The 11,826-nt window shown below is 38.9% G+C and overlaps 2 protein-coding genes across 6 annotated transcripts in view; both read right to left on the bottom strand.

Moving 5' to 3' along the window:
* Nucleotides 1–11,826, bottom strand: part of XPO4 (exportin 4) — a 116,137-nt gene that overhangs the window by 7,984 nt on the left and 96,327 nt on the right. For 4 of the 5 annotated variants that reach the window (XM_032260120.1, XM_032260119.1, XM_032260121.1 and 1 more), the window contains 6 exons: nucleotides 9,298–9,591; nucleotides 8,557–8,737; nucleotides 3,776–3,894; nucleotides 2,139–2,269; nucleotides 1,188–1,305; nucleotides 672–764 (listed from right to left, as the gene is read on the bottom strand). In XM_032260120.1, the coding sequence (XP_032116011.1) occupies nucleotides 672–764; nucleotides 1,188–1,305; nucleotides 2,139–2,269; nucleotides 3,776–3,894; nucleotides 8,557–8,737; nucleotides 9,298–9,591 (936 nt within the window). The remainder of the gene's footprint in view (nucleotides 1–671; nucleotides 765–1,187; nucleotides 1,306–2,138; nucleotides 2,270–3,775; nucleotides 3,895–8,556; nucleotides 8,738–9,297; nucleotides 9,592–11,826) is intronic. The other variant, XR_004263410.1, reaches the window with a different exon arrangement.
* The window catches only part of EEF1AKMT1 (EEF1A lysine methyltransferase 1), a 150,161-nt gene that overhangs the window by 101,547 nt on the left and 36,788 nt on the right, over nucleotides 1–11,826 (bottom strand). The gene's annotated exons all lie outside the window — the stretch shown is intronic.

The following is an 11,826-nucleotide window of genomic DNA, read 5'->3' as shown; positions in this document are numbered from 1 at the left end:
GAGAGAGAGAGAGAGAGAGAGAGAGAGAGAGAGTGTGTGTGTGTGTGCACGCGCACGTGCTCATGGGAGAGGAAAATGGGAAACTGAGGCAGTAAAATAGTCAATATGGTCCCTTTCATAAACTTCACAGGCACCTATTCTATCAGAATTGAGGAGAGACGTAAGCTGGCCTAACTTTTATATTAACCCCATTATCAGTGATGCTTCAGAGTCTTTAGAAGACCAACAAAATGAAACAGCATACTGTTTTTTATAATATAATATGCAATAATGTACTGTCTTCCATACTGTCTGAAGGCAGACTTTTCCTTGTCCGCCACTTTGTCTCCCTTACAAAACCATGAGTTCCTCACACACCCATTATGTATTCCTTATTCCTAGCACAGTTGTTTAAGGACAGGCTTGGGGCAGTGAGCATTGCAAAGGATGATTCATAATGGTGGAGAAGAAAAAATAAATGCTTTGAACTGACAAACAGCTGTCAGATAAACACAAACTGACATGTGAAAGCTAATAAAGAAGGTAAGAAATACTGCCTCATTGAAACAAAACTGAGGCACTGAGTCACAGATCCTATAAGAAAGCAGGAATTAATGACCCACCATCTATCTCAACAATCTCTTTGCAAAACAGCATGAGAAGAGTCCCCTGAAGAGAGGCATGTCCAGTACCTGGTGCAAACACACCAACGTGTAGAAAGCTTCGCCAGCCGCAGTGGTCATCTCTGTGTTGTGCTTTTGCAAAACCAGCATATCAAAAACCAGCTGAAATTACATAAGACTTCTTAATAAAAACATAGGATGATCATATATCCTCCAGTCCCTCCCAGTCCAAAAAAAAAAGAGGGTTGGTTGTTATTCTAGTTATTAAATCAATCTCAATTTTTTAAAAATGTTTTAAAAAAACAATCAAGCATACCTTATAGATATTGCTACTTGCTGTGGTATCTGAACAATCAAAAATATCAAATTCTCTCAATATTTACCACATCAATTTTCAAGAACACAAGAAATAGTGGATGAGAATTGTCCATGAAGAGCTATCTCCAGAAAAAACAGTGAACAGGAAGTCACGGTTTCCCGTCCCCAAAAGAATGGAAGCATTTCCACGTCTGAATGCAGAATTATGTGCACCAACGATACTTCTAAAAATAGATGATTTTCTGACCTACCACACAGACATCTTACCTTAAGAAAGTGCCGTGTTGCTAGAAAAAGTGGTGAATCTGTTTCTTGTGCTTTTGCACACTGTTCAGCTAACGGTGTCAAGGCCTCCAGGCAAAGCTGGCAAACCTCCGAACTCATTCTGATCATGAAGGTCAAGGAACAAACTAGATTGGATATACTTGATTTATAAAAGATTTTTAAAAATTATAGCTAGTATTAAATGAATGAGTGTTTCTAGAAATGAATACAGATACACAAGTAGATTGGTGGGGAATATCTTCACTGAGTTATATAAGGAAAGATTTCCAGTGTTTTTCAGATGGCCTGTAAGGGTTTTGGGTTTGAGTCTGGTGATGTATAGCTTGTTTCAGTTTACAATACATACAACTTATTAAAAAGTCATATTATTCTCTACAATCAGACCTAAGACCAAAGACCCAGCTCAGCATTATTAATGGGGCCCTGATGAAGGAGTGACTATGGAACCGGGGACCGAATGCCTCAGAGATCTGTGAAAGGAGAACAGGACAAAGCCACAAAAGAAACACAGAAATAGAGCAGTTATAGAGGTGACAGAGTTTTTTTCTTTTTTTGTTTTTGAGACGGAGTTTCACTCGTCACCCCGGCTGGAGTGCAATGGCGTGATCTTGGCTCACTGCAACCTCTGCCTCCCAGGTTCAAGCGATTCTCCTGCCTCAGCCTCCCAAGTAGCTGGGATTACAGGCGCCCACTAATGGGGTTTCACCATGTTGGCCAGGCTGGTCTCAAACTCCTGACCTCAGGCGATCCACCCACCTCGGTCACCCAAAGTGCTGATACTACAGGTATAAGCCACCGCACCCAGCCCAGGTTTTTTTTTTTTTTTTAAGAAATAAAATTGAATCACAAAAGAAAAATGAAAACTTAAAAAACTTTACAGGAAGATCTTTTTCCCCTAGGGACAAGTAACAATGATGTTCATTTAAAGGATATGATGTCATTCCTAATTCTAGGGAGTACATCAGACTTTTAAACAGATCCTCAGGAAGCTGTGGTATTTTTTCAGGAAAAATCTCACAGATAAATGTGATTAATTTGTAGTATTGATTACAAAGGGTTGGAAACTGAAAAAGAAATATTAAATATTTAGATTCTTATTAGTATCCAATTTTTATTTTCATCAATGCAATAAAATTATGTAACTGACAAGCTTCTAAATATAATGATTTCTTTAAAGCATGTGCAAGATATAGAAAACATGAAGACCGATTTAAATGTAAAAACAGGTTACAATAAAGGGCATATTTTAGTAACTACTATGAAACAAAGTAACAGACAGTAGAAACAACTATCTTCTAGATAGTTAATAAAAGCTAAGGTCAATTCCAGATATTCTGTGTTTACCCTGAATAAGTAAACAAGGCAGCCAGATTTAAAATTATTAAATAATTTGGGAGTAAAACCCTTTTGTAAATGTATTTCCATTCAAGCATGTTGGAAAAACATAAGAAGGTAATGCAAACTGTTAAGACTATGCATAAAGCATAGTATTCAGTCTTTACGCTTCCAAAAACATTTCTCCACTTGTACTATCCTAGAGAACTGAGGTAAAATTAGGTAGTCTGGTTTAACTTAACAAAAATACACACGGAAATGTTCAATGGCTTATTTGTTCAAACAAACCCTCAGTGCAAATCAGTACAGAGAGCTGACTAAGCTTCCTCATCCCGCAGCTGCTGTGTGAATACCAGGGGTCATCAGCATTGTTTCCCATCGTTAGAGACCTTCTCAAGGACAGGAGCACAGGGTTAGATCCTGCGGTGCTGGCAATCCAACAGCACTCTTATTCTTCTCATACTCACCTTCTGGGCACTTCTCAGCCTCTTCTACTGTCTTACTTCCTCCTACTCTCCTTCCTTGTCTTTATCTCGTGTGTGTGCGCGTGTGTGTGCCTGTGCGCATGCGCATGCACACACACATATACACACAAACTCCTCCTTTCCACCCATGTCCTCCTCCCCACACTTATCCTGCTATGACAACTCGTAACAAGAGACCTCCCTCCTCTACCGTACTTACGGAAGGTAGAAAAAAGTTGCCTGACCGCCAGCACACCCTCAATATTAACTGGTAAAACCAAGGCATAATCTAGTCAGAATGTGCAAAAACTTTAAAACAGCATCAGTCTTGGATGCTTACCATCCCAGTGCCTCTTGGAAAAGGCGTTCCTTTGCTCAATCCCTCAACCTGAGAATGTTCAAAAAGTATCAGAGGAAAACACTGAAACATAACTTACTTTATTCCCTTAGTGACAAATTATGAGCTAATCGAAACTGCTAACAGAATGTGGTTTCTAAAAGGACAGGCTTCTTTCTGTAGCACTCCCTGACAAACGAGTCACTAATGTGTGGGTACCTGCAGGACTCTGGAGCAGGGACAGAGACTGAGTAAAGGCCCATGTTACTGAGAAGTATGCATAAGTAACCGCTGATGAAAATGCAAAAATTGCAACTACATGTGCACTTAACAGATACAACCACTTAATTAAATCACAGATATATTCTTGTCTAAAGTACCTTTGAACTTCAAGTACATATAGTTGTATGTTCACATGGAATTACATTAATTACCTTCAAGAGATCCTGTGACATCAAGGGCAGAATTAGGTTTACTCCATACAACACAACATCTGCTGCTGACACAGATCTGTTTGCTGCTTGACCTGGCTCATGTCCTCTAAACACTTCATCTATTAAAATAAAAGGATCCAGGCTTATGGTGGTAACATTAATCAATCTTCAAAGTGTGTATTCTACACTTATGAAAATAAATTCACCCCTAGAGCCTAAATAAATCAATGAGTGAATAATAGAGAATCTGAGCTCATCCTGCCCCACCTCTGGCAAGGAGATGGAGGGGACAGCAAATCCAGGGGTGAAAAAAAGATCTGAGACCCCAGCCCTGTGTCATCCTTTTGAGTTTTATTGGAGGATGTAAGTGCTTGATACAGACGTGTTGGAGAGGCTAAAGACAGGGGACAGTCTAGAAATAAAACTAATAATCAGTGTTTTGAAACATAAAATCTACTCTACTGACATACTAGCCATAATATGAATTAAATAATTTCTATAGAAATATCCACTTGATTTCAAGTGTGTAAAATATTTCTAAGCTTAAAAGGAATGTGGGGAAATATAGAAATTAAAATGTTACATAAAAAACAAAGTAGTTTACAAAACAACAACCAATATGAAAAAGGGTTATTATTCTTAATACATATAAATTATATCCACATATAAATTAATGAAAATACTAAGACCTAAACAGATAAACATTTCTAAATAAACATTTATCAAAGCCTTGACTCTAAAGAAATACAGTCCATTCCAACTATTAATCAAGCAATATAAATTTTAAAAAGATACTTCTGATTCATTAAATTAAAAATGGTTCGTAAATGATAACATCTCATTGACGGTGAGGACAAAATGTGGTTAACTTCAAAAGCAATATATTAAGACCATTTTATCTATTAAAGATATAATCAGAAATTCACACAGGCTTGCCCACAGAAATGATCACTGCTTCACCATTTGTAAGAGCAAAAAGTGAAATATTCCTGATGTCCAATATTAGGAAACAGGTTAAATTCCAAAATGTAGAATGCCACATAGCCATTAAAAATATCATCACAAATTCTAATGATAAGGGAAAGGTTAATGCTACATTAATCAAAACGACGGAATATAAAATTGATTTTAGTTCACAGCTTGTCAGGAGTAAAACCAAAACAAAACAAAACAAAACAAAACTTGTATGTAGAGCATGACCACAAAGAAAACAGTACAAAAATAACCACAAAAAGAAATTCCCAAAATGCAATTATACAATGACTCTGATGGTGTCCAAAAGTAAGCATGATTTTTCTGTCTCTATACTTACAATTTTTTTTTTCTATTAAGAGCATGTATCTTAAAACAACAACAACAAAAAGATCAAATGAGGGAGATGTGTCTACTTAAAATCCACTTGTTAAGCCTAATGCTGAGCCTCTCCCCTGGAATCTTTGTTCTAGTTGGAAGAATCTCATTTGTTAAAGCAGGAGTCACCAAATGTTCCCTGCACATCATACTGGTAAACCTGGATTCCACCCAAAGAACCCCAGCCTGCTCTGAAGCAGAAGGCTAGTCGTAGAGCTTGATTCCCTGCTCCAGGTATTTGCCAACAAGATCAATCTCTCAGAGCCTGCAAAGGCTGGCCCGTCATGGCTCCAACAGGGCTCAATTTCTATCCATGTGCTCTGCTAAGGAGTCAAGAAAGCAGGTCAGACACTATGTTAACGAATGTCAGGGCCAGGCACAGTGGCTAACGCCTGTAATCCCAGCATTTTGGGAAGTGGACGGATCACCTGAGGCCAGGAGTTCAAGACCAGCCTGGCCAACATGGCAAAACCCCATCTCTACTAAAAATACAAAAAATTAGCCGGGCCTGGTGGTGGGTGCCTGTAATCCCAGCTACTCGTGAGGCTGAGGCAGGAGAATCACTTGAACCCAGGAGGCAGGAACTGCAGTGAGCTGAGATGGTGCCATTGGCACTCCAGCCTGGGCAACAAGAGTGAAACTCCATCTCAAAAAAAAGAGAGAGAATGTCAGATGCTGCTTTCCAGTTGCTCTTTTAATATCTCACCTAGTCCATTAACTTTGTTTTATAATATTAAAAATATTTTATATTTTGTTTCAGCTATTATCTTTATTTTTAAAATAACAAAATATTTTCTTTTTTACCATCATTTACTTTATCTGTCAATGCTGTTTCTTTATTATTTTCTACTTTGTCTTCGTTTTTGTTTCTTCTGAATTTCAACCCTATATACTCATTTTGTTTTTACCCTGATTTCGTTCTGTCTAGCTTGAGCATTATAGCATCAATTTCTTTTATTACCCTTATTACGAAATCTTTTCACTGCTTATATTTCAAAAATCTCTCCTTCAAATGCTTAGCTTTAATTGTACACAATTTGTTCTTAGAATGGCAGATAAGAGAAGTGCAGCTGCACCATAAACCTCGGAGATGGTCTTCCGAATGCCTTTCATAGCCCCCCACCTTTAATATAAACGATCTAAAACATTTTACCCTTAACCCAAGAAGACTCCTAGGTCAAAAAATTTTCCAAACATATTAACGGCTATCCCTTATTGTTGTTATGAGTCCTACTGGGTCCAGGGCAAGTAGTACAGAAATTATGGTACATAAAAAAAAAACTCAGGCTGTGCTGCGCAAGGATCCTCCAGTAAGGAAGCAGAGAGGCAGTTCTGATTTCCTAAAGGGGCCTTCAAGGAGGGAAGAAGACAGAAGATTCTACAAACTGGCCAGAGCCTCACCATATTGTCTCTAAATGTTTACTTCTATTATAATCCTTCCTTTTTCAGTAGGATTATAGAATATTCTGGAAATGTGCACTGTCCCTTCTCCTTTTTCTTATTATATGCTGGCCAGTGCTGGGATCTAATGTAATACTTTAGTAGGCAGGAAACATGATGGGATCACTATTTTAGGAAAATTATTCTGAAAATAAGACAAATCTGGTAGTATGTCAGAAACAATGAGGAACCTTAGTCAACATATAGATTTCTAGAGTTAGTAGGTCTTGGATGGGGCCTGACTTGGGGCATAGAATAAGAATCCATGAAAAAGATGATACTATGTCTAGAAATGAGAAATTTGAAACAATGAGCTGATTTATGATACACAAGGATAACCATGACAGTAAATCATCTAAACATATACATGTTTTGGCTTTGGGTCTTAACATTTAGTTACAGATTCCTCTGGGTACAAGGCTCTTAACCTGGGGTCCTGACACACCTGCAACATTTATAGAAGAGTTTCCAAGAGTCCATGAACCAGCTAATACTGTATTAGTGAGAGGTTAAGAATGCTGGGCCCAGTGGCTCACCCCTGTAAAATCTCAGCACTTTGGGAGGTTGGGGGAGAAGAACCGTTTGAGCCTGAGGTCGAGGCTGCAATGAGTGATCACACCACTGCACTCTAGCCTGGATGACAGAGGGAGACCCTGCCTCTCAAAGCAACAACAACAAGGAAAAAAAAAAAGTTAAAAACTCCAGGACTGAGCAGCACTGACCTGAAGTTAGAAAACTTGGGTGAGAGGCTGGGCCTAAAAACAGACCACAGAGAATTTACTATGGAAGAGTGAATTTGTGCAGTGCTTTTCAGACTATCTCACCTTAGTACCCCTAGTTAACAGCAAAAAAGAATAAAGAATAAACCTTATACATTGTGAGGTTGATGGTACCTAGCTCAGAGCAGATATTAGAAAAACCGTGGTCCAAGAATAAAAAAATGAAAAACCATGGTCCGGTGAATAAGGAATATGAAAAAATTAAGGAAACAGAACAATCTCAAGGATTGGGATAAATAAGTCAAGTGGGACATTACAGCACCCAACCTAGAGAACCTTACAAGGAGGAAGTCAAAAATGCCTACTATCATACATGTGTGCACAATATATAATAGGAGAGTCTAGATAGGATTCATTTTTCTCTTAAGAAACAAGATCTACTTTGCTTGAAGGCAAAGTTAGCAGTGGGATAAGAGGCGAGTGAACTGTATAGCACTGAAACTATACAAATAAATGAGGTTTAAATTACTGATCAGGTTCTCGCCTGTAACAGCAACTACATTTTACTTACTGATCATCAGACACAATGCTAGGCACCAAAGATACTTTACAGCTGATCCTTCAATCATGATGAAAGGTATTTATTATCATACCCATTTGACAAACTAGCAAAGGCACAGGTAGGCTAATCAACTCCCCCCACGTCATGCTGTAGTGAGCTACTAGGCTAGGTCCTCAAAGTGTAGCCTGTTAACTCCGAGACCAGTGCTTCCTACCCCAACAGGGCTTTCCAAGCTGCACTCTGGAAAGTGCTAGGGTGTGCTGGGATGGCCACCTTGGGGGACATGGAGAAGTGATTAGTCAATAAAGTGTAGCTTTGAAGAGACTGGCATCTGGAGTCATAGGCTGGGATTTGAATCCCAGTCCTGGCTAAGTATCTGTGGCCAAGTGACTTAATCTCTCTGTGCTTCTGTTTCCTCAACTACAAAGTGAGAATAACAATGGGATCGACTTCATATCATTGTAAGAGGTAAGAATAGGGCTTGGAAGTTAGTAAGATCTCAATGAATAAGAGATACTCTTTCTATTATTCTTACAAGAGGAAAGCCAAGCAGAAGGGCCGCTGGTCCCCGCCCTCACTTCAACCACAGAGATCTTCTTTCATTTATTCCATAAATTAAACTTCCCCCTGTCACTTACAGAAAACAATTCTTTGCTTTAATAAAAAGGAGGACAACAACGAAGTTTAAAAACCATCATGTTACACTTTACCTGTATCACTGAAATCTATGAATTCTTTTGACAGCAGGTTAGTAAGAAGTTCCATGATGAGAAGCAGGTCTTGGTATTGCTCTTCTTCCGCTGTAACATCTATTCTTTGCCGCCCTAAATTATTCTTAGAATACACTTGCAACAAAGTAAGGCAGGCTTCATATAAGTTCATAGCTTTGGACTGCAAAAAAATACATAAATTATGCTACTCGGTAGAATCTATTTGAGAAACAAACACTGACATTAAAGAAATTCAAAAATATAATCTAGATACATTAACTCCGAATTCCAAGAGTAGCAATTAATTCTTGTTTTAAACTACATTAAAACAACAATAATTTCTAAAAAAAAAAAAGCATATATTAAGAAAATACTATTTTTAAAATATTACTCCTTTTCTAACAATAAAATTTTAGGACAAGAATTTATATTCAGGTGCAGCAAACCACCATAGCACACGTATACCTAAGTAACAAACCTGAATTTTATTTTTTTAGAAGAAATTTTTAAAAAATTTATATTCATTCAACACGACTTTTTCAGATTTATAAGTATTTTTTTTAATCTTTTTTTTCTTTTTGAGTCTCTTCAGCCTCTTGATTAAACATTTTTGAAAAGTCTTTTGGAAGAATAAAAATATTATTTAGGATAACACTAATTAAATTTGAAGTAAAGATCTATTATTTTATTATAGCTTTGAAGAGTTTTAATCCTGAGGGGATAAAATTGGAAAGTGCTTACCTCTCCAAGATAGCATATCTGTTTATGTGCAACTTCAACAAAAACTTCTATAATAAGATTGACAGTCTCTGGGGTATTTTTGTAAACTTCCATCAACCCAATGCAATTGGTAAGAAAGTCCATTAAAAAATTAAACAGAATAGCTACGTTGTCAATCTGGGTAGCCTCAGCAATGCCACACAGGGCCTCCAGTGTGGCAGTGATTTCCTGCTTCACTTCCTCTTGCTGACACATCTGCTGGAAGTTTTCTTGGTTTATCACTCTTAAGAATCGCTGCTGAAGTGGCTGAAGAACCTATAAAAATAAAGCAGGCATTTTCTTAAAGTTCTGTTCACATGCTTTGTTTCCTCAGCTTAGATAAATGCTCACTTTTCAAAACATTTCTAATGGTTGGAAGCAGGACAAGCACATAACAAAGAATACCTAAACCAGACTTCACACTCCCCATTTTGAGGGTCATCCTAACTTCCGGCTCATGTAAAGGACAGAAAACCCAAGGTATGGAACATAAATTTCTCCCTGCCACTCAAAGAATTCTGTCATTTCCCTCCATCTGTTCCCAAGTAATTAGCCAAAAAGGAAAAAACAAAGATAAACTTTATTTACAAAATCAGACAGCAAACCACATTTGGCCCACGGGCTGCAGCTTGCCACCCTCTACAAAGTGAAGCCCAACAAAGCTCTCGCCTGTTTTTTCCTTTTTCTGTCATAACTTCAGATAATCAGTCCTGCCCTGTATAGAAGAGTACTCATATTCAAGAGGATAGTATCTTAATTCTACTTAAAGCTGTCCATATGATAATACAATCATTTAAAATAAAAATACTTAGTCAGTCTGGTTTCCCCTGGATTTGAAGTCACAAACAACTGCCTAATTCCATTACTGTGCCCCTTCTCAAACACTAAGCGCCCTCCAGACACAAGGACTGCAGACTGGCAACCTACACACACACTGGCAACTCTTGGTCCTTGAGTTAAAGCCCATTAAATAATGTGCCCATGGTTGTTGTTATGGGTCAAACTGTGTCCCTCAAAAACTCCTGTGTGGAAATCCAAACCCCAGGACATGACCTTATTTGATAATAGGGTTGGCCAGGCATGGTGGCTCATGCCTGTAACCCCAACGCTTTGGGAGGTAGAGGTGAGCGGATCACCTGGGTCAGGAGTTCGAGACCAGCCTGTCAATGTGGTGAAACCCTGTCTCTACTAAAAATACAAAAATTAGCCAGATGTGGTGGTGAGTGCCTTCAATCCTAGCTACTCGGGAGGCTGAGACAGGATAATTGCTTGACCCAGGAGGTAGAGGTTACAGTAAACTGAGATCACACCGCTGCAATCCAGACTGGGCGATAGAGTGAGACTCCATCTCATTAAAAAAAAAAAAAAAGAAAGAAAGGCTGGGTGTGGTGGCTTATGCCTGTAATCCCAGCACTTTCGGAGGCTGAGGCGGGTAGATCACGAGGTCAAGAGATCGAGACCATCCTGGCCAACATGATGAAACCCCGTTTCTAAAAATAAACAGAATAGAATAGAATAAATAGAATAGAAAATAGGGTTGTCATAGATATAATTAGTTGATGAGGTAATACCAGAATAGGGTGGGCCCCTACTTCAATATAATTGATATAGAAAGGGCAAGTGTGGATGCAGACACACACAGGGGGAACATGTGAACATTGAAGGCAAGGATCCAAGGATCAGGGTGATGTGTTTACAAATGAAGGAAGGCCAAAGATGGCCAGCAAGCTACCGGAGGCTACAAATTTTCCCTCACAGCCTTCAGAAAGAACGAGTCCTGCTGCCACCTTATAGTTTGGACTTCTAGCCTCCAGAAATAGGAGAAAACAAATTTCTGTTGTGGTATTCTGTCACAGCAGCCCCAGGAAATGAATATCATGGTTAATATGCATCTCATTCAAGACAGGAGAATGTTTCCCTGATCCCTAATGAAGATTTAATAAACCAGTCCATGCTCTCAACTGAGTTAGGAAAAATGTGCCTAAAATGCAGCACACTTGATAATATTCAATGTCATCACATACAGGCAGGTACAGAAAAATTGTAAGATAACATTTGTAAAACAAGAAGCTTCAATCCATTAATTAGGAGAAAAAAATATCAGAAAAGCCATGACTGGGTCAGGTGCAGTGGCTCATGCCTGTAATCCCAGTACTTTGGGAGGCTAAGGCGGGCAGATCGCTTGAGTCCAGGAGTTCAAGACCAGCCTAGCCAACATGGGAAAACCCTGTTTCTACTAAAAATACAAAAATTCGCAGGACATGGTGACATGAGTCTGTAGTCCCAGCCACTTGGGAGGCTGAGTCAGAAGAATTGCTTGAACCCGGGAGGTAGAGGCTGCAATGAGCTGTGATTGCACCACTGCATTCTAGCCTGGGCGACAGAGTAAGTGAGACCCTCTCAAGAAAAGAAGAGAAGGGAAGAGAAAAGAAAGGAAAGGAAAAAGGGAAGGGAAGGGGAAGGAAAGTGAAGGGAAGGGGAAGGGGAGGGGGAAAGGAAAGGGAAAAGGGA

This window comes from Sapajus apella, unplaced genomic scaffold (assembly GCF_009761245.1).
Source record: "Sapajus apella isolate SASKATOON/1434 unplaced genomic scaffold, GSC_monkey_1.0 scaffold114, whole genome shotgun sequence".
NCBI lineage: Eukaryota > Metazoa > Chordata > Mammalia > Primates > Cebidae > Sapajus > Sapajus apella.
The sequence above is the reverse complement of the archived record's forward strand: the minus strand, read 5'-3'. Positions and strand labels throughout refer to the sequence as shown.